At 46.2% G+C, this 23,739-nt stretch overlaps 1 protein-coding gene across 2 annotated transcripts in view; it reads right to left on the bottom strand.

Annotated features, from left to right (window-relative positions):
• The window catches only part of LOC143297729 (centrosomal protein of 290 kDa-like), a 123,787-nt gene that overhangs the window by 18,510 nt on the left and 81,538 nt on the right, over window positions 1–23,739 (bottom strand). For both annotated transcript variants that reach the window (XM_076610165.1, XM_076610166.1), the window contains exons 41-49: window positions 23,252–23,465; window positions 22,300–22,437; window positions 20,467–20,581; window positions 20,086–20,195; window positions 18,527–18,655; window positions 14,081–14,220; window positions 7,019–7,175; window positions 2,375–2,500; window positions 501–644 (exon numbers count right to left, since the gene is read on the bottom strand). In XM_076610165.1, coding sequence (XP_076466280.1) covers window positions 501–644; window positions 2,375–2,500; window positions 7,019–7,175; window positions 14,081–14,220; window positions 18,527–18,655; window positions 20,086–20,195; window positions 20,467–20,581; window positions 22,300–22,437; window positions 23,252–23,465 — 1,273 coding nt within the window. The remainder of the gene's footprint in view (window positions 1–500; window positions 645–2,374; window positions 2,501–7,018; window positions 7,176–14,080; window positions 14,221–18,526; window positions 18,656–20,085; window positions 20,196–20,466; window positions 20,582–22,299; window positions 22,438–23,251; window positions 23,466–23,739) is intronic.

The following is a 23,739-nucleotide window of genomic DNA, read 5'->3' as shown; positions in this document are numbered from 1 at the left end:
CATCATCATCCTGTCACACACATAGAACATCACATCATCATCCTGTCACACACATAGAACATCACATCATCATCCTGTCACACACAGAGAACATCACATCATCATCCTGTCACACACACACAGGACATGACATCATCATCCTGTCACACACATAGATCATCACATCATCATCCTGTCACACACATAGAACATCACATCATCCTCCTGTCACACACATAGAACATCACATAATCATCCTGTCACACACACACACACAACATCATATCATCATTATCCTGTCACACACACACACAACATCATATCATCATCATCCTGTCACACACACACACAACATCATATCATCATCATCCTGTCACACACAGAGAACATAACATCCTCATCATCCTGTGACTTGGAATAATTGTGGCACGTATGTCCATGTGTGTGGGTGAGGGTATGGAAATGAAGTCAGTGACCCACAACAAGTGCGGCAGGTGATATCCATCTACTGCAGCAGTCACCTTCATCCGGGGAACGTCTTTGCGGGCAGCCTCTGCCTCAAAGCGAAGCTCCATGGTTTCCTCCGACATGCGTAACACCTCTCTCTGCAGCTCCTGGTTCTTCTCGAAGAGCCGCTGGTACTCCTTCACATCCACCCCTCCCTCCTGCACACACACACACACACATTTTATGCTGTCTGTAAGGATACCACTGTGTGGACACACCTACTGTCTGTAAGGATACCACTGTGTGGCCACACCTACAGTCTGTAAGGATACCACTGTGTGGCCACACCTACTGTCTGTAAGTACACCACTTAAGGATACCACTGTGTGGCCACACCACCTACTGTCTGTAAGGATACAACTGTGTGGCCACACCACCTACTGTCTGTATGGATACCACTGTGTGACCACACCTACTGTCTGTGAGGATACCACTGTGTGGCCACACCACCTACTGTCTGTATGGATACCACTGTGTGACCACACCTACTGTCTGTATGGATACCACTGTGTGGCCATACCTACTGTCTGTGAGGATACCACTGTGTGGCCACATCTACTGTCTGTAAGGATACCACTGTGTGGCCACACCACCTACTGTCTGTAAGGATACCACTGTGTGGCCACACCACCTACTGTCTGTAAGGATACCACTGTGTGACCACACCTACTGTCTGTGAGGATACCACTGTGTGGCCACATCTACTGTCTGTAAGGATACCACTGTGTGGCCACACCACCTACTGTCTGTAAGGATACCACTGTGTGGCCACACCTACTGTCTGTAAGTACACCACTTAAGGATACCACTGTGTGGCCAAACCTACAGTCTGTAAGGATACCACTGTGTGGCCACACCACCTACTGTCTGTAAGGATACCACTGTGTGGCCACACCACCTACTGTCTGTAAGGATACCACTGTGTGGCCACACCACCTACTGTCTGTAAGGATACAACTGTGTGGCCACACCACCTACTGTCTGTAAGGATACCACTGTGTGGCCATACCTACTGTCTGTAAGGATACAACTGTGTGGCCACACCACCTACTGTCTGTAAGGATACCACTGTGTGGCCATACCACCTGTCTGTAAGGATACCACTGTGTGGCCACACCACCTACTGTCTGTAAGGATACCACTGTGTGGCCACACCACCTACTGTCTGTAAGGATACCACTGTGTGGCCACACCACCTACTGTCTGTAAGGATACCACTGTGTGGCCACACCACCTACTGTCTGTAAGGATACCACTGTGTGGCCACACCACCTACTGTCTGTAAGGATACCACTGTGTGGCCATACCTACTGTCTGTAAGGATACAACTGTGTGGCCACACCACCTACTGTCTGTAAGGATACCACTGTGTGGCCATACCACCTGTCTGTAAGGATACCACTGTGTGGCCACACCTACTGTCTGTAAGGATACCACTGTGTGGCCGCACCTACTGTCTGTAAGTAGACAACATCATATCATCATCACCTCCTGTCTGTAAGGATACCACCGTGTGACCACACCTCCTGCCTGTAAGGACACCACTGTGTGACCACACCTACTGTCTGTAAGGATACCACTGTGTGGCCACACCACCTACTGTCTGTAAGGATACCACTGTGTGACCACATCACCTGCCTGTAAGGATACCACTGTGTGGCCACACCACCTGCCTGTAAGGATACCACTGTGTGGCCACATCACCTACTGTCTGTAAGGATACCACTGTGTGACCACACCTACTGTCTGTAAGGACACATCTACTGTCTGTAAGGATACCACTGTGTGGCCACACCTACTGTCTGTAAGGATACCACTGTGTGACCACACCACCTGCCTGTAAGGATACCACTGTGTGTGCCACACCACCTGATGTATGTGAGCGTACCTTGGGTCTCTGAGCTAGCGCTCGCTCCAGTTGCTCCACCTGCTCTCGGAGATGGCTGTTGCGCATCTGTACCTCCTTGAAGGCGGCGTCCTGACTCATCATCGACTGCTTCTTCAGCTCACGGATCTGGGCCGACCCACAAAACACCACAGTGTCACTAACCTTTTCATTTTGTGTTGTGTTGTGTTGAGTTGTGTAGTTGTGTGTTTGTGGGCATGTGTGTGTGAGTGTGTGTGTGTGTATGCATGTGTGTGCCTGTTTGTGTGTGTGTGTGTGTGTGTGTGTGTGTGTGTGTGTGTGTGTATGTGGTGTATCTGTGTATAAACAAATGCTCCCAGATAAGTATTAAAAGAACACACACACATCCAGATGGGGGATGGGGGGAGGGTGGTGGTGTGGTGGGGGGAAGGATGCTCATGAATCTATCTGTGAGTGCGCAGATGGCTGAATAGTCCAATCTGCGCATGAAATGTTCGCTGACAGTTGGGGCAGACAAAGACAGGCATATCATTGTCAGGGAGCTTGTTTGCCCGTGACTTTCTGGCCTGCCTCTTCTCAACAGCTGCAGCAGTCCTGTTGGCCTCGCACAACCTGGCGCCTTTGTGCACAGCAGCGCGCCATTTGTCACGGTCCACTGCAGATTCCTCCCAGGAGTCAGGGTTGATATCAAACGCTTTCAGAGAGACTTTCAGAGTATCTCTGAAGCGCTTCTTCTGACCTCCGTGTGATCTCTTCCCTTGTTGCAGCTCGCCATAGAAGAGCCTTTTGGGCAGCCGATGGTCTGGCATGCGCGCCACGTGTCCAGCCCAGCGAAGCTGGGACTGCATCAGGATGGTGAAGATGCTGGGAAGGGTGGCTTTTGCGAGCACCTCTGTGTCTGGGGTCTTGTCTTGCCACTTGATGTTCAGTAGCTTCCTTAGGCATGTTGTGTGGAAGTGGTTCAGCTTCTTGGCATGTCGTTGGTACACTGTCCAAGTTTCGCAGGCATACAGTAGTGTGGGGAGAACTACTGCTCTGTAGACCTTTAGCTTGGTCTCAAGACTAATGCCTCTTCTGTTCCAGACATTTGCATTGAGTCTACCAAAAGTTGCGCTTGCTCTTGCAATCCTGACGTTCACTTCATCGTCGATGGTCGCATTTCGTGACAGTGTGCTGCCAAGGTATGTGAACCGCTCCACCGCACTGAGTCTCTGACCGTTGACTGTGATGTTGGGCTCAACGTAGGGTTTCCCTGGGGCTGGCTGATGGAGAACTTCAGTTTTCCTCGTGCTGATGGTAAGGCCGAAGTTCCTGCTGGCAGTGGCAAACTTGTCAACGCTGAGTTGCATGTCAGCTTCAGATCCAGCGTTGAGGGCACAATCATCAGCAAACAAAAAGTCTCTGATGATGTCTGTCATGACCTTCGTTTTTGCTTGAAGCCTTCTGAGGTTAAACAGCTTGCCATCTGTTCGGTACTTTAGGCCGATTCCAACATCGCCATCTCTGAAGGCATCAGTAAGCATTGCAGAGAACATGAGGCTGAACAGCGTTGGAGCCAGGACGCAGCCTTGCTTGACACCATTTGTGACAGCAAAAGGAGCAGATGTTTCACCATTGTCCTGGACTTGAGCCTGCATGCCTTCATGGAATTGGCTGACCAAGGAAATAAATTTCCGAGGGCATCCGTACTTGGCCATGATCTTCCACAGTCCCTCTCTACTCACGGTGTCGAAGGCCTTAGTGAGGTCGACATAGGTGGAGAACAGATCAGCATTTTGCTCCTGACATTTCTCTTGCAGCTGCCTTGCAGCAAACACCATGTCAGTGGTTCCGCGCTCTTTCCGGAATCCACATTGGCTCTCAGGCAAATGACCTTGGTCAAGGTGTGCTGTGAGGCGGTTAAGTAGGATCCTGGCAAGTATCTTGCCTGCGATGGAGAGCAAGGAAATGCCCCGATGGTTATCACAGGCTTGCCGGTTCCCCTTTCGCTTGTACAAGTGAATGATAGATGCATCTTTGAAATCCTGGGGGATCGTCTCTTCTTTCCACATGAGTGAGTACAGCTGATGAAGCTTCTCAGTCAGCACAGTGCCTCCATCCTTGTAGACCTCTGCTGGTATGGAGTCTGAGCCAGGTGCTTTGCCACTGGATAGCAGACGGATTGCTTTCTGGGTCTCAAGAAGTGTTGGCGGATCGTCCAGTGCTTCGTTGGTGGGGACTTGTGGGAGACGGTCTATGGCTTCATCATTTATGGAGGAAGGGCGATTTAAGACACTGTTGAAGTGCTCAGCCCATCGTTCGAGAATGTTCTCCTTCTCGGTGATCAAGGTATTCCCATCTGCACTGAGGAGGGGGGATGATCCTGAGGATGTGGGGCCGTAGACTTCTTTTAAGGCATCATAGAACCTCTTCATATCGTGCCTGTCAGCATATCCCTGGATCTCATCAGCTTTGTCACTCAGCCACTTATCCTGAATCTGGCGTAACTTTTGCTGAACAGTCCTGCGGATGGCATCGTACGCATCCTTTTTTGATGTGGACTTTGGGTTGCTCAGGTGGGCTTGATGCAGACAGCGTTTCTCATCCAGAAGCTGCTTGATTTCATCACAGTTTTCATCAAACCAGTCTTTGTGCTTTCTGGTCATGGGTCCCAGGGTCTCTGAAGCTGTACTATAGATCAGCTCACGCAGGGTCCTCCAGTCAGACTCCACATTCTGGTTGTCCAGAGAGGCGGATTCCAGACGATCTTCCAGCAGCTCCACAAAGGACTGTTTGATGGTGATGCTTTTCAGCTTAGCGATGTTGAGCCGTTTTGGAGCCTTCTGGCCTTGGGGGCGTCTCTTGGGTTGAATTCGAATATTCAGCTTCGAGACTACAAGGCGATGGTCTGTCCAACACTCGGCGCCGCACATGGTCTTTGTTACACGTACATCTTGCCTATCCCTTTTCCTGACGATGACATAATCGATGAGATGCCAATGCTTTGAGCGAGGGTGCATCCATGACGTCCTGTTACGGGTAGGGAGGCAGAAAACTGTGTTGGTTATCAGCAGTTCGTGCTCTGCACAGGTCTGAAGCAAAAGCAATCCATTTGGGTTGCAGTGGCCCACACCGTGCTTTCCAATCACTCCATCCCAGGAGATGTAGACAGAGCCAACTCTAGCATTGAAGTCCCCAAGAATGATGAGCTTGTCTGCTTTAGGGATGGCAGCAATGACAGAGTGAAGGTCCTCGTAGAACTTCGCCTTCACTTCATCCGGGTTGGTCATGGTTGGGGCGTAGGCACTGACAATGGTGAGGTGCTTCTGGCCAGATGCCAGTGGGAGTTTCATGGTCATAAGCCTATTGTTGACTCCCTTTGGGATTCCAGCTAGCTTGCTGACAAGTGCTGTTTTTACTGCAAAACCAACGCCAGCCTCACGTCGCTCTTTGCTTCCTCGTCCACTCCAGAAGAAGGTGTAACCAGATCCCCGTTCACAGAGCTCGCCTTCGCCTGCAAGCCGAGTCTCACTCAAGGCTGCGATGTCGATGTTGTATCTGGCGAGTTCGGATGCAACTAGTGCTGTTCTCCTTTGGGGTCTGTCTGCGTTATCTCTGTCCAGGAGAGTCCTTATGTTCCAAGCACCAATTGTGAGAGGAACGATCCTTGTTTTTTTTCTTTTCTTTCTTTTTGTTTCGACCGCTGATGTAGGGTCCCCGCCAGCCGCGGTATGCTGGCCAGGGTGATATGGAGCAGGCAATTTTTAGGGCACCTTTTCTAGCCCCTTCCTCATGCCAGGGAGGTGAGCAGTGCATTCCTAAAGAGGGCTGCTCAGACGCTCAGACGGCTGCCGAGCTCCATCGCTGCTCCTGTCGACGAAGAACGACCCTATGGCCTGAGCCGCTAGCGTGCAGGTCTGCGGCTGCGACTGCCAGTGTACCCACACCTGTCGTTTTGTCGCTCGCCTGTCGCCACAGGACTTGGGGGTGATGAAATGATGAAGGATGAAAGGTCATTTTGGATGACTGATGCCTTGCGCGATGAGTTTGTTTAAAGTGAAGAGGAGTTGCGCAATGTCGACCTCACTCTCTCGTCCGGGTCCACCAATTTCCAGTGGCAAGACTAAGTCGAGATGACTGGAGGATGAGCACGGATGCAGTGGATGACCAAGATATCCTTTCGGTGTCTCATCTTGCTCTCTGCACTCCACAGTGCGTTGCTGTAACCGCCTTCCTCTCCGTTGAACCGATAGGTTTCTTTCGCAGATTCTGCCGGATCCAGACTTCGCATACATGGGTAGACACACCCCTGGGGCCAACTGCGTGTGGCATGCACACAGCACAGTGGAGCTAGATGGCCGTTGGTGGCTCTCCTGAGCCAACGCCCTTTTATGGATCTCCATAAGGGTGTCTAGCCACCCGCCTCACCAGTCCCAGAAGGGAGCGGTGGAAGTGCCGGTTTAGTCGTCGGCAACCCGACCCTGAACAGGTTGTACTGGATTACAGGTTACCAGTAGCAGATCTAATGACCTGACCTGACATGTATATATATGTATATATATAACACCAAACTTGACACACATACATCTCGGGAGGGGGGGGGGGAAAGCAACACCCCCCCCTGAACCCCCACCTGCCTCCCACACACACACAGAACAAAACCAAGACCCATGGTCCACCACACACCTCCTCCTCCAGCCTGAAGTTGATGCGGCGCAGGTCCTCCTTGTCGTGGTCCAGGGGGCGGGGCTGGGAAGGGGGAGCCGCACTCAGTGAGGTCACCGTCGTCTTCTGCTGCACTACCTTGCTCCTCGTCTCCAGGGCGTCCTTCTCCCGACTGGTCCTGTGCCAACAGGGCAGTCACACTGTGTGTCGGGCAGCTACCTCAGTCACCCCTACAGTTAACACTGTGTACATCACACATGGCAGTCAACACAGTGTGGGGCAGCTACCTCAGTCACCCCTACAGTTAACACTGTGTACATCACACATGGCAGTCAACACTGTGTGTCGGGCAGCTACCTCAGTCAGCCACTACAGTTAACACTGTGTACACCCCACAGGGCAGTCAACACAGTGTGTTGGGCAGCTACCTCAGTCAGCCACTACAGTTAACACTGTCTACACCCCACAGGGCAGTCAACACAGTGTGTTGGGCAGCTACCTCAGTCAGCCACTACAGTTAACACTGTGTACACCCCACAGGGCAGTCAACACAGTGTGTTGGGCAGCTACCTCAGTCAGCCAGTCAGCCACTACAGTTAACACTGTGTACACCCCACATGGCAGTCAACACAGTGTGTTGGGCAGCTACCTCAGTCAGCCATTACAGTTAACACTGTGTACACCCCACAGGGCAGTCAACAGTGTGCTGGGCAGCTACCTCAGTCAGGCAGTCAGCCACTACAGTTAACACTGTCTACACCCCACAGGGCAGTCAACACAGTGTGTTGGGCAGCTACCTCAGTCAGCTGTGTCAGCCACTACAGTTAACACTGTGTACACCCCACAGGGCACATGTGTGTGTGTGTGTGTGTGTGTGTGTGTGTGTGTGTGTGTGTGTGCTGACACATGCAAGCACACATAGTTTTTCCAAACATATTTTATGTGTGTGTGTGTGTGTGTGTGTGCGCACGTGCGCAGACACATGCAAGCACACATAGTTTTTCCAAACATATTTTATGTGTGTGTGTGTGTGTGTGTATGTGTGTGCGTGCATGTGCAGACACATGCAAACACACAAACATTGTTTTTCCAAATGTATTTTAATGCAATACACAAACATTAGTAATGACATCTCCCTCACATGCAAACACACATGTGTGTATGAAAAATGCACTCTCACACACACATTTGCTTTCACATGCATTCCTACAAAGCTCTTACAAACACGAAGGACATTTAACACACACACACACACACACACATACATTTCACCTCCTACCTTTACCCTTGTTCAAACATGTCCAGAAATGTGTTGACTCTGTATTCCAGTACACAAACACACCCTGTTTCTTATCTCACACACTCACACTTCCAGTAAGTCAGTGCGTATGCTGTGAAGCGCTCCAATTCCAACATGCATGGGCCTGGTGTACACACACACACCTCTGTACAATCAGTGTAAGCTGTGTAGTGCTCCCATTCCAACACGCATGGGCCTGGTACACACACACACACTCCCTGTGCCATGTGTTCATCAACACAGACATGTTCAGACCTGAGTCTGTGGTAACGGCCTTCACCTTGCTCAGGGCACTGAGAACAATAGTCATGCTATAGTCTGTTTCTCTGTCTGGGCACTGAGTTCTGAGCCTCTGTCAGGCTATAGTGTGTTTCATTGTTAGGCATGGGGTTTATGGTATGTTCTTTCCTTTTCATTGAACACAGTTTTCCATGTCTTAAGTCTGTCTTTCCCAGTCCAACAAATATGGGTTTGGTTTCTTTTTGGCATTCCTGCCTCTCTTCCTTCCAAAACACTTCTCTCTCTCTCTCTCTCCCTCTGTTCACATGCCACATTCTCTCTCTCCCTTTCCTTTTCTCATCCTTCTCAACCCAACAACATTGTTCTTATATTTTGATGTATGTGTGCTGTTCTCTCTCTCTCTCTCAAATATTTATTCATGATTTATATGTACTTTGTTTTCTTTGTTTATATTGATATGATGGGTTTTGATGTTGAGGCATAAAGAGTTATTTCAGGATTTATATGTACTTTAGTATATGTACACTGAGCACTGAACTGTTTAATGTCATTAACTGAAAAGCTCTGGTGGCAAAGTAGGTACTAATCAGAACAAAATGGTGCAAAACAGATAAAATGGAACAGAAAGGAAAAAGCAAAACAACCTCCCCCCCCCTCCCCAAAAAAACAAAACAAAAACAAACAAAAAAACAACAAAAAACAGAATTGAAACAACATAAACTAATAAGAGATTTGCGACACTTTGGCACTTTGTCATTAGCTTAAAGTACATGTGACAGGGGGGGTAATGTGCTTTGTCATTAGCTTAAAGTACATGTGACGGGGGGGGGGTGGGGGGGGGGAGTAATGTGCTTGGTCATTAGCTTAAAGTACATGTGACAGTGGGGGTAATGTGCCTTTTTTTCAGTCGTTCGTCTTCAAGGTTTAGACAGAGAGAGATAGACAGAGACAAGAAAGTGAGGAGCGGGAGGTTGGGGGGGTGAGGAGGGGGAGGGGAGAGAAGAAAGTGAGGGAGGAGGGGGTAGAGAAAGAGGGAGGGAGAGAGAGAGAGAGAGAGAGAGAGAGAGACAGAGACAGAGACAGAGACAAGAGAGTGAGAGAGGAGAGAGAGGAGAGAGAACTCAAAACGTTTTTTATTCAAGGATTAAGATTTTAAGCATGGCCCATTCTTCCATTCTGTCCTTGTTAATCTACATCAGTTACAATAGCACATATGTATTTAATGGAAAGAGGTGAAGGAGACAAGAAAACCAAAAAAAAATAGTCCTGCAGAAAGAATATGATAAAGAACACACACACATGCACACACACACACACACACACACACACACACACACAGAGAAAGAGAGACAGACAGACTGACAGACACAGAGAGAGTGAAGGAGGACAGGGCAGAAAGAGAGAGGGGGGGGGAGGAGAGGGAAGAGAGCGAGAGAGAGAACTCTGAAACCTTTTAATGTCAATAGCTTAACAGCCCAAAACACACTGGGGTACAACCAAAACAACGACAATAACAACAAAATAGTTTTAAAAAGATGAAAAAAACTAATCAAAAACAAACAATTTGTGCAAATCTGTTGATGACGAAAACTACATCTTTCTGCCCATCCAACTGATAATTGTGATCAGAAGAAATCACAATATATTTGCAGAAAAGAAAAAAAAATCATACGTAGCAGTCTACACAAAGTCTAATTTCTTTATGAGAAAGAGAGAGAACACTGAACACTGAACACTTTAATGTCAATAGCTTTACAGCCCTAATGACATGGGGGTTCATAATACAAATAACAACATGCATCAATAGTAATAATATTGATGAAAACCAAAACCAAAACGAAATCAATCAATCTGTGCAACAAAGTGCAGTTCGACCATCCATTCAAAGTAATGGCATGTAGTGAGAAATAAAAACAAAAACATATATAAATGTATAACATAATATTTTCCATATGAGAGTGACAACACAGATTTCACTTTTCACAATGATCAACACCTGATACTATTTTATTATTGTTGAGTTTTTTTTCGTCGCATGTTATTCGCTTCTGCAATATATTTTGCAAGTGACTGTAGTGAAGTTTCCTGATTTAAATTAAGCACTCCAAAAATATCTTCATACTTTGCTGAATTTGTTTTAAATACAACACATTTTTCTCGAATATCGTCATAAGCTTTACAACTAAACAAAAAATGTAACTCATCCTCCCTTGAATGCCCGCACATCGGACAAGGGGAGAGTAACGAGGGCTCAGTCTGAAACCACTTTTCATAAGCATTCAAACCAATCGTTCTCGTTCTAAATCTGGCGAGACTTGTTCGGTGCCACTTGTTTGTCACGACTGTGATATATTTTTCTGTTTGAAATATACTTTTAAAACTATAAAACCATCTATATTTCTCAGTGCTTTCCATTTTACCGTGCCAATTCTGTTTATATGAAGCAATTAGCCTATCTTTGAATTCTGAAACAAATCCTTCTACACATCCAACTCCCTGACACATCCACACAATCCCAAATCCATTTACAGTTAATGTCTTCTTTACAAAATATACCCAGTTTTCCTTCCCTCTCTCATGTTCATTTACTAACATTTCATACGCCTGCTTACATAATCTCGATGTGGGTAGCCTTATTAATTTTAACCAATATTTTATACATTTCACACATGATTTAATGTATAATGGGTATCTACCACTTTCTCCATATAATACAGTATTTGAAGCATGTAATGGAACATTTAAAAAACGTTTAATAGCTAATGTATGTACTTTTTCTAAATCTTTGTTATCAGAAAGTCCCCAAATTTCGGCACTGTATGTTATCATTGGTTCTATTTGAGTATCAAAAAGTTTCCAAAATATATATGAATCTATCGAGCCTAACTTACGTAAACACCTTAAGATTTCTATAACCCCCTTCTTCCCCTTTCTACAAATTTCTGCTACTGTCCTTGTCAAACTCAGCTTAGTTGTAAAAATCATACCAAGATACTTATAAGCATTAGTTACCGAGAGAGAGAGAGAGAGAGAGAGAGAGAGAGAGAGAGAGAGAGAGAGAGAGAGTGCAGCACAAACAGGTTCTTGTTTCCAGGAAATGAAGTGACCAGTGTGGGCACATCAACTAAGGGGACACATTCAATACAAATCACGACTACACTTCCTTTCATCTGAAAAAAATCAACTTAATATATCTATCTATCTATCTATATCTGTCTGTCTGTCAATCCATCTAATGCATGCACGTGTGCATTCATGTGTGCGTGTGTGTGTGGAGCCATCGTGACAAAATAAAGTATCAGACTTCTGATCCAACAGCGAATGCAGTTGTTATCAGGGAGCGGTATGGACGGAGGTTCAGTATGGTCAGTGGCTGAAACGAGACCACAGAATAAATAATGGCCTTTATCAGGGCAAACAATACATGTTGATCTTTATTCAGTCAAATAATCCATATCAGAAATAAGAGGGCCAAAGAGTACACAATCTTTTTAATTTCTAAATTCTAAAACTAAGGACTGCAGCTTCAGTACCAGTGTGTCTCCCCATACGCACCCCCTACTCCCCACCACAAAAAAAGCTAACAGTGGAGAGCTGTTAAGTGAATTGTCACCACTGCTGCTTATCTGTCCAAAGCTGAGTGTAGATTTAGAGGTATTTCCACCATTGCTGCTTACCTGTCCGAAGTGGAGTGGAGAGTTAATCATAATAATAATACTATATTGTACTTATATGGCGCAAACTCCCTATAGATGGGCTCTAAGCGCCTCACATGAAACAGTACATATATATCAGTGCATTATACAACACAAGAGCACATGAAGACATGGAAGTGAAAACCAGGATCAGTATCCACCAATACAACAAATTGCAGATATATGAATAATCGCAGGAAAAAGGCACACAAGACACACACACACACACACACACACACACACATGTGCACTTAAACACCAACCACAAGCACACACACCACAGAAATACTACAATGGAGGGGGGACACAAGGGGAGTGCAGAGGGTAGGAGGGGACAAAGAACTGTGCTTAGTCACACCCAAAGGCCATTTTGAACAGGTAGGTTTTCAGTTTACTTTTGAAAGAGGACATAGTTGGTGAGTGCCGGAGATCCAGAGGAAGAGAATTCCAAACAGATGCTGAAAATATCTTTGAAGAGACTTTGGGGACTCAAAGGAGCTTTTCTCCAGAAGACTTGAGAGAACGGGATGGAATGTAAGTATGAAGGACAGAAGATAAGTAAGATAGGAGGGAACCTTCCAAGTGGCGATAAGCCAGTGTGCCAGTTTTGTACTGAATTCTGTACTGGATGGGCAACCAATGAAGTTGACACAAGAGAGGGGTAACATGATCTTTTTTTTTTTTTTACTTTCTGAGAACGACTCTGGCAGTATTGTTCAAGATCATCTGAAGGCATGATAACAGATCGGAGTAGTGACTTGCAGTAGTCAATAGCTATGGCACTGTCACCACTACTGCTTGCTTGCCTGTCTGAGATGGAGTGGGGAGTTATGGGAATTATCACAACTACTGCTTACCTGTCTGAGGTGGAGTGGAGAATTATGGGAATTGTCACTACTACTGCTTAACTGTCTGAAGTGGTGTGGAGAATTATGGGAATTGTCACTACTACTGCTTAACTGTCTGAAGTGGTGTGGAGAATTATGGGAACTGTCACCACTACTGCTTAACTGTCTGAAGTGGAGTGGAGAATTATGGGAAATGTCACTACTACTGCTTACCTGTCCGAAGTGGTGTGGAGAGTTATGGGAACTGTCACCACTACTGCTTAACTGTCCGAAGTGGTGTGGAGAATTATGGGAATTGTCACTACTACTGCTTAACTGTCCAAAGTGGTGTGGAGAGTTATGGGAACTGTCACCACTACTGCTTAACTGTCTGAAGTGGTGTGGAGAATTATGGGAACTGTCACCACTACTGCTTAACTGTCCAAAGTGGTGTGGAGAATTATGGGAACTGTCACCACTACTGCTTAACTGTCCAAAGTGGTGTGGAGAGTTATGGGAACTGTCACCACTACTGCTTAACTGTCTGAAGTGGTGTGGAGAATTATGGGAACTGTCACCACTACTGCTTAACTGTCCAAAGTGGTGTGGAGAATTATGGGAACTGTCACCACTACTGCTTAACTGTCTGAAGTGGTGTGGAGAATTATGGGAATTGTCACTACTACTGCTTACCTGTCTGAGATGGAGTGGTGAATTATGGGAATTGTCACTACTACTGCTTAACTGTCTGAGGTGGAGTGGTGAATTATGGGAAATGTCACTACTACTGCTTACCTGTCCGAAGTGGTGTGGAGAGTAATACTGCTTACCTGTCGGAAGCGGTGTGGAGAGTAATACTGCTTACCTGTCGGAAGTGGTGTGGAGAGTAATACTGCTTACCTGTCGGAAGTGCTATGGAGAGTAATACTGCTTACCTGTCGGAAGTGCTGTGGAGAGTAATACTGCTTACCTGTCGGAAGTGGCGTGGAGAGTCATGGGAATTGTCATCACCGCTGCTTACCTGTCCAAGGTGGCTTTGAGGCGTTCCAGGTTGCGGGAGAGTTTCTCGATCTCCTCATCCTTCTCCTTGATCTTGCTCTTCATCTTGTCGATGGTGCGCTGCCACTTCTTGCCTTCCTCCCAGCGCACTGTCTCCTCCAGCTGACACACACAGAGCGCTGACACATCATTGACACACACAGCAAGGACACATAGCACTGACACACACAGCACTGACACATCACTGAAACACGCACACACACACACACACAGAGCACTGACACACACCACTGACACAGCACTGACACACACATAGCACGGACACATCACTGTATCCTCCAGGTCACACATACACACAGCACTGACACATCACTGACACACACATAGCACTGACATACACATAGTACTGACACATCACTTTCTCCTCCAGCTGACACACACACACACACACACATAGCACTGACACGTCACTGAAACACACACCATTGACACACACAGCACTGACACACACACACACAAAGAGCACTGATACATCACTGACACACACATAGCACTGACACATCACTGTCTCCTCCAGCTGACACACAAACATAGCTCTGACACACACATAGCACTGAAACATCACACACACACACAAACACACACAGCACTGACACACATAGCACTGACACATCACTGACACACACACACAAACATACACACACAGAGCACTGACACACATAGCACTGACACATCACTGACACACACACATACACAGCATTGACACACACACATACACAGCACTGACACACACAGAGCACTGACACATCACGGTCTTCTCCAGCTGTCACACACACACACAGAGCACTGACACATTGACACACACAGCACTGACACATCACTGTCTCATCCAGCTGGCACACACAAAGCACTGACATATATTACTGATACACACATCACCGACACATACATCACTGTCACATATCACTGTCTCCTTCAGCTGACATAAACATGGCACTGACATGTGTCACTGAAACATCACTGATACATAGCACTGACATATTTCACTGTCTCCTTCAGCTGACACACATATAGCACTGACATGTGTCACTGAAACATAGCACTGACATATACCACTGTCTCCTTCAGCTGACACACAAATAGCACTGACACAACCCATTTGGAATATTGGTATCAGTTCCAAGATCCATAGGCTGGTATTGTATTGAGTCTGTGCTCACTGTTTCATTTATGTGCTGGTATGGACGTTTGGGAGTGAGGGGAAAGCAAGTTCTGAAAGGTGTGATAGGCGAGTGCAGTAAAGTTGTGGGAGTGAGACAAGTCAGTATGCAAGAGCTGTATGACAGATGAGTGTTTTAGAAAGCCAGGCAGAAAGCAACTCATGACAGACACGTTTTGGCCAAGTGTTGTGAGCTGCTGCCATCAGGAAGACGCTGCACGACTCGCTCTCAAAGCTAAGAAACGTCAACACATCACTCCTCTACTCACTTCCCTTCACTGGCTACCCATTCAAGCACGAATACAATACAAACTCTCAGTCCTTTGTCACAATTTCTTCCCTGATTCTTGTCCTATCTTTTGGATCTACTTTCGGTCTATTCACCATCCAGACAACTCTGTTATTCAAATGACAAGCGCGCATTGTTTATTCTAAAGATTCGTACAAAAACTTTCGGTGAACGTTCCTTTTCTTTCGTTGCATCTTAACATTGGAATTCACTACCCTCACACCTCTGTTACACCCGAACACCCGCATGCAAGAGAACACTCAAACCATATCTTTTCAAACTGTACTTTTCTCACTGAAACTTTTTCCCCTCCCATCTGCATATCTTGGTGTGATTTTATTGCTGGGTGTGCTCTTTTTGTTGAGTTGTATGCATTTGTGGTGATTTTGGTGTGTTTTTCGTGATGCCTGGTTCCTTTGTGTTATTTCGTTTTATTTTCATTCATCTTCTTCTTCTGTGTTAGTGGGCTGCAACTCCCATGTTCACCCGTATGCACACGAGTGGGCTTTTACGTGTATGACTGTTTTTACCCCGCCATATAGGCAGCCATACTCCACTTTCGGGGGTGTGCATGCTGGGAATGTTCTTGTTTCCATAACCCACCGAACGCTGACATGGATTACAGGATCTTTAACGTGCATATTTGATCTTCTGCTTGCATATACACACAAGGGGGTTCAGGCACTAGCAGGTCTGCACATATGTTGACCTGGGAGATAAAAATCTCCACCCTTTACCCACCAGGCGCCGTCACCGTGATTCGAACTCGGGACCCTCAGATTGAAAGTCCAACGCTTTAACCACTCGGCTATTGCACCCGTCATTTTTTCATTCATCAATTTTTGACAATGATGAATGTGATGTGCCCTGTTTTGCTGTGATTCATTCCTTTGTGATTTGGGACTGTGATGGTGCCTGTTTTGATTTACATATTTTTATGTCACGTAGTTGTAGTCTTACATATGTATATTTCTGCCAATGTCGTGTGAGACTGTGCTGACTTTGTACATATTTTTACGTCAGTTAGTCTTAAATTTGTATATGTTATTGTAAGGCGTGGTGAGCCCCATCTGAGAAGGGGGTACTGCGCTATATAAGCTTGCATTTCTTCTTCTTATTATTATTATTATCATCATCATCATTATTATTACAGAACTTTCAAATTGAAATCTTGAGCTCAGTTCAATTCACCTTTAAAATTTTTAAGTGCTAGATGTGTGTGTGTGTGTGTGTGTGTGTGTGTGTGTGTGTGTGTGTGTGTGTGTGTGTGTGTGTGTGTCTTTCAACATGTTTACGATGATGATTGATAACATTTTAAGTGAATATATGCAATACCTTTTATATGAATGTCTTGCCTTGAATGTTTATTGCCTCTTTTTAATTAAGACATGTTTAACATTCTTGTGTTGAGTACTTGTCTATGTTTGTTTTGCAACACCTGATGTAATTTCTCTTAATGAGAAAATAATGTTATTCTTATCTTATTGTCTCCTCAAGCTGACACACACAGCACTAGCACATCACTGACATATATCACTGTCTCCTCCAACTGACACACACATAGCACTGACAAATATAACTGACACACACACACACACACACACTGCTGACACATATCACTGACACACACACTAATGGCACACACCATCGACACACACACACATCACACACACACTCACATCAGACGCATACACATCACTGATCCATATTACTGACACACACGCACTGCTGACAAATATCACTAACACACACATCACTGATACACTTATCACACACACCCTCACACACACAGATCACTGACTCACACATATCACCGACGCTGTGGGAAAGGGTCTGTGGATAGTTAATTGCAATGTTTTTAAAAGCGAATATGTGAAATGCTTTTATTTGAGAACATATGTTTATTACTCTTGTTTAATCAAGTTATCCGCGTGTGTGGGGTGGGGTGGGGGGGGGGGGTGCGGGTGTGTGCTGATTATCTGGTTGTGGTTTTCCGCAATTCATCTTTATTCTTATCTATCTATCATAATCAATGTGCAGTATAGTAGGCTATGTTTATAATTATATTCAAATAATGTTTCTTAATTCTTTCTGTTTTTACATTAAGAATACTAGTTATTACCTGCAGTGTGTGGATATATGTATGAAATGATGTATATGATATTTTTTACATTTGTATCTTTGTAATATTTGTAGGGGCTGATAATAAAGTTATTCTTATCTTATCTTATCTTCTTGTCACCAGGCATGCATAGTTCGCACCCTTCCTTTGTAGTCGGCACACTCATTTTGTGTGTCTTTTTGTTGTACACACTGTATGCACAATTCTAAAGTTCTGTTTTTTTAATCTGCATGCACCACAGACTTCACCGTATTTCATTTCTCCTTGCAGAGATGATCAGGTTATTCTGATTCCGATTCTGATCACTGTGATGAACAAGACTGACTTCTTCTTCTTCTTCTGTGTTCACTCGTATGCACACGAGTGGGCTTTTATGTGTATGACCGTTTTTACCCCGCCATGTAGGCAGCCATACTCTGTTTTTGAGGGTGTGCATGCTGGGTATGTTCTTGTTTCCATAACCCACCGAACGCTGACATGGATTACAGGATCTTTAACGTGCGTATTTAATCTTCTGCTTGCATATACACACGAAGGGGGTTCAGGCACTAGCAGGTCTGCACATATGTTGACCTGGGAGATCATAAAAATCTCCACCCTTTACCCACCAGGCGCTGTCACCGTGATTCGAACCCGGGACCCTCAGACTGACAGTCCAACGCTTTAACCACTCGGCTATTGTGCCCGTCGAACAAGACTGACAAAACAAGGCTTGCTCAACCCCCTCCTTCACCCCCCACCCCCCTCTCCCAAAAGGGACAGAGAATAGCAGCAGTGGGCTGGCAACAAGGCATGAGAGGCAGGACACACACACACACACACACCCACACCCACTGACCTTGGCCTTGTCCTCTCTCTGTTCGTACGGTTTCTCGGCAGTGTGTCGTTTCCTCAACTCCTCCTCCAGGAACCGGTTCCTTCGTCGCATGTCCTCCAGCTCCTGCATCCGCTCAAAGTCACTCGTTTTCTGAGCACAGCAACAACAACACTGCAAGGTCACTTCGCTCACAAAGGCGCTCATTTTCTGAGCACAGCAACAACAACACTGCAAGGTCACTTTGCTCAAAGGCGCTCCTGTTCTGAGCACAGCAACCACAACATTACAAGGTCATTTCGCTCAAAGGCGCTTGTTTTCTGAGCACAGCAACAACAACACTACAAGGTCACTTCACTCAAAGTCACTCGTTATCTGAACTGTGACCTTTAACTGTAGGTGTACAACACACCTGTGACTTCTAACTGTAGGTGTACACACCTGTGACTTGTGACTGTAGGTGTACACACCTGTGACTTGTGACTGTAGGTGTACACACCTGTGACTTGTGACTTAGGTGTACAACAGACCTGTGACTTGTGACTGTAGGTGTACAGACCTGTGACTTGTGACTGTAGGTGTACAACAGACCTGTGACTTGTGACTGTAGGTGTACAGACCTGTGACTGTAGGTGTACAGACCTGTGACTTGTGACTGTAGGTGTACAACAGACCTGTGTCTTGTGACTGTAGGTGTACAGACCTGTGACTGTAGGTGTACAGACCTGTGTCTTGTGACTGTAGGTGTACAACAGACCTGTGACTTGTGACTGCAGGTGTACAGACCTGTGACTGCAGGTGTACAGACCTGTGACTGTAGGTGTACAACAGACCCGTGACTTGTGACTGCAGGTGTACAACAGACCGGTGACTTGTGACTGTAGGTGTACAACACACCTGTGACTTGTGTCTGTGCATGTAGACCTGTGACTGTAGGTGTACAGACCTGTGCCTTGTGACTGTAGGTGTACAACACACCTGTGACTTGTGTCTGTACATCTACTGACCTGTGACTGTAGGTGTACAGACCTGTGACTTGTGACTGTAGGTGTACAACACACCTGTGACTTATGACTAGGTGTACAGCACACCTGTGACTTGTGACTGTATGTGTACAACACACCTGTGACTTGTGACTGTAGGTGTACAACACACCTGTGACTTGTGTTTGTACGTGTACAGACCTGTGACTGTAGGTGTACAGACCTGTGTACAGACCTGTGACTGTAGGTGTACAGACCTGTGCCTTGTGACTGTAGGTGTACAACACACCTGTGACTTGTGTCTGTAGGTGTACAACACACCTGTGACTTGTGACTGTAGGTGTACAGACCTGTGACTGTAGGTGTACAACAGACCTGTGACTTGTGACTGTAGGTGTACAACACACCTGTGACTTGTGACTGTAGGTGTACAACAGACCTGTGACTTGTGACTGAAGGTGTACAACAGACCTGTGACTTGTGACTGTAGGTGTACAGCACACCTGTGACTTGTGTCTGCAGGTGTACAGCACACCTGTGACTTGTGACTGTAGGTGTACAGCACACCTGTGACTTGTGACTGTAGGTAAGTTTACAGACCTGAGCCTTCTGAGTGCTGAGTCGCTCCACCTTTCTCTCCAGCTCGTCCACCTCGGTCTCCAGCTTGGTCTTGCTGTTGCGCAGTTTGTTGTTGGCCCGCTCCTTGCGGCCTGAACACAGTGCCATCTCCGTTAGGTCACTGACGACATCACTGTCACCGTCATCCTCATCCTCACTGTCTTCATCATTGTCACTGTCATCATCATCCCCACTGTCATTATCACTATTACTGTAATCCTCATCGTCACTGTCGTCCTCATCGTCACTGTCATCATCCTCACTGTCACCATCCTCCTTACTGTCATCATCATCATTGTGTGTGTGTGTGTGTGTGTGTGTGTGTGTGTGTGTGTGTGTGTGTGTGTGAGGGTGACCACTGACCCAGTTCCTCCTTGACATCCTCCAGTTCTGTCTGCAGCAGTCCTTCCGACTCTTTGCGTTTCTTCGCCTCTCTCTTGCTGCGCTCCAGCTGGGACTGGGCCTCCTCCAGTTGTTCCTGTCACCACACACACTGTGTTCATGGCTCTGACACTGACACCACACGCACTGTGTTCATGGCTCTGACACTGACATCACACACACTGACATCACACACACTGTGTTCATGGCTCAGACATTGTCACCACATGCACTGTGTTCATGGCTCTGACACTGACACCACACACAGAGTGTTCATGGCTCTGACACTGACACCACATGCACTGTGTTCATGGCTCTGAAACTGACACCACACACACTGTGTTCATGGCTCTGACACTGACACCACTCACACTGTGTTCATGGCTCTGACACTGACACCACACACACTGTGTTCATAGTACTGATACCACACACACTAGCGTTCACACCACTGACACCATAGTGTATTTATGAAACTGTCACCACATGCACTGTGTTCATGGTACTGACACACTGTCACCACACAGTGTATTCATGACACAGTCAACACACAGTGTGTTCATGGCACTGGCACTGTCACCAAATACACATGTTCATGGCACTGACATACTGTCACCACACAGTCTTCATGGCACTGTCACCACACCGTGTGTTCATGACATTGTCAATACAAACTGTGTTCATGGCACTGACACTGACACCATACACACCGTGTTCATGGCACTGGCACCACATACACAGAGGCTGTGTTCATGAGACTGACACTGTCACCACAAACAGTATGTTCATGGTACTGACACTGTCACCACACACAGAGGCTATGTTCATGACACTGACACACTGTCAGCACACACACAATGTGTTCATGACACTGACACACTGCACACACATGGAGGTTGTGTTCATGACACTGACACACTGTCAGCACACAGGCTGTGTTTACAACAGTGGCAAACTGTAAACGCACACACACAGAGGTTGTGTTCATGGCACTTACACTGACACATTGTCAAATTGCACACAGGTTGTGTTCATGACATTGACACACAGTCAACATGCACGCACACACACACACACACACACACACACAGAGGTTGTGTTCATGAGACTGACACACAGTCAACACACACTTATAGGTTGTGTTCATGACACTGACACACAGTCAACACATACATATAGGTTGTGTTCATGACACTGACACACAGTCAACACACACACATAAAGTTGTGTTCATGGCACTGACACACAGTCAACACACATATATAGGTTGTGTTCATGACACTGACACACAGTCAACACCCACATATAGGTTGTGTTCATGACACTGACACACAGTCAACACACACAACATAAAGTTGTGTTCATGGCACTGACACACAGTCAACACACACATATAGGTTGTGTTCATGACACTGACACACTGTCAGCACACACACATATAGGTTGTGTTCATGGCACTGACACACAGTCAACACACACATATAGGTTGTGTTCATGACATTGACACACTGTCAACACACATACATAGGTTGTGTTCATGACACTGACACACAGTCAACACACACATATAGGTTGTGTTCATGACACTGACACACAGTCAACACACACATATAGGTTGCCTTCATGACACTGACACACAGTTAACACACACATACAGGTTGTGTTCATGACACTGACACAGTCAGCACACACACACATATAGGTTGTGTTCATGGCACTGACACAGTGTCACCACACACACACACACACACACCAACATGTTTTCAGCAGACACAGAAAGTCCTCTGTGCCGCCAGGAGCAGCACCCGGACTCACAGAGATGTCCTTGGTGTGGGCGTCGATCAGTCGCTGGATGTTGCGCTCCTGCTGGGCCTCCTCCGCCTGGGCCATGACGCTGTGCTGAGCCTGGGCCACCATGTCCGCCCTCAGGTCTGTCAGGGCCTTGCTCAGCGCCTGTCACACCACACGGTTATTGTCTACATAACGCTGCTGTTTGTCTGCATCTCACTGCTGTTGTTGTCTGCATCACACTGCTGTTGTCTGCATCACACTGCTGTTATCTACATCACACTGCTGTTGTCTGCATCACACTGCTGTTATCTACATCACACTGCTGTTGTCTACATCACACTGCTGTTACCTATTGCTCAGCATCTGTCACACCACAGTGTTCTTGGCTACATCACAGTGTTCTTGTCTACGTCACACTGCTCTTGTCTACATCACATTGTTGTTGTCCACATCACAATGTCATGTACACCATTCTGTTACTGTTCCACCAAAACTGAAAACAAAGCATATAAAGAAAATGACAAATGAATAAAATAAAATAGAAATAAAGATGTGTCACCTAATGCTGGTTCATCTTGAGGGCCAGCTGGTTCTTGTGTTGATAAAATAAAATTTAAAAAAAAAAAAAAGAAAAAAAAAAAAAGAAATAAAATAATAAAATAAAATAACAAAACAAAACAAAACAATTTCATTTATTTTTATTTTATTTTATTTCATTTAATTAATTAATTAATTAAAAGAAATTCTCAAGGCCTGACTAAGCGCGTTGGGTTACGCTGCTGGTCAGGCATCTGCTTGGCAGATGTGGTGTAGCATATATGGATTTGTCCGAACGCAGTGACGCCTCCTTGAGCTACTGATACTGATACTGATACTCTTGTGGTGATATGGCTGAAGATCTAGCATGGAACTACCTATATTCAAAATACAGAACAAATACAAAAAATGTACTACGATAAAGATGATTGCGCTGTACCTGATGCTGTTTCTCCTTGAGGGCCAGCTGGTTCTTGAGGCGGTCCACCAGGTTCTTCATGGAGGCAGTGGGGCCCCGGGCATTGGAGTCTTTGAGGGCAGCAATCTCCTCATTGAGCACCGCTATCTCCTTCCTCTGGTCACCGATCACTCTGGTCAGGTCGTCCGTCTCCGTTGTCCGTCGTGACTCGTAGTCTGTCTGCTCCTGCTTCAGCCTGGGGGGAGACACAGCCAGACACAGGCTTCAGTGCAGGCAGGCAGCACACACAGATCACACACACACAGATAACACACACACACAGATCACACACACACACACACACACACACACACACACACATACACTTGCACACACAGGCTTCGACGCATGCCACACACACACACACACACACACACACACACACATACACTTGCACACACAGGCTTCGACGCATGCCACACACACACACACACACAGACATACACTTGCACACACAGGCTTCGACGCAT

The sequence above is a fragment of the Babylonia areolata genome, chromosome 23, assembly GCF_041734735.1.
Source record: "Babylonia areolata isolate BAREFJ2019XMU chromosome 23, ASM4173473v1, whole genome shotgun sequence".
Taxonomy (NCBI): domain Eukaryota; kingdom Metazoa; phylum Mollusca; class Gastropoda; order Neogastropoda; family Buccinidae; genus Babylonia; species Babylonia areolata.
This window is presented reverse-complemented; position numbering and strand designations above follow the sequence as displayed.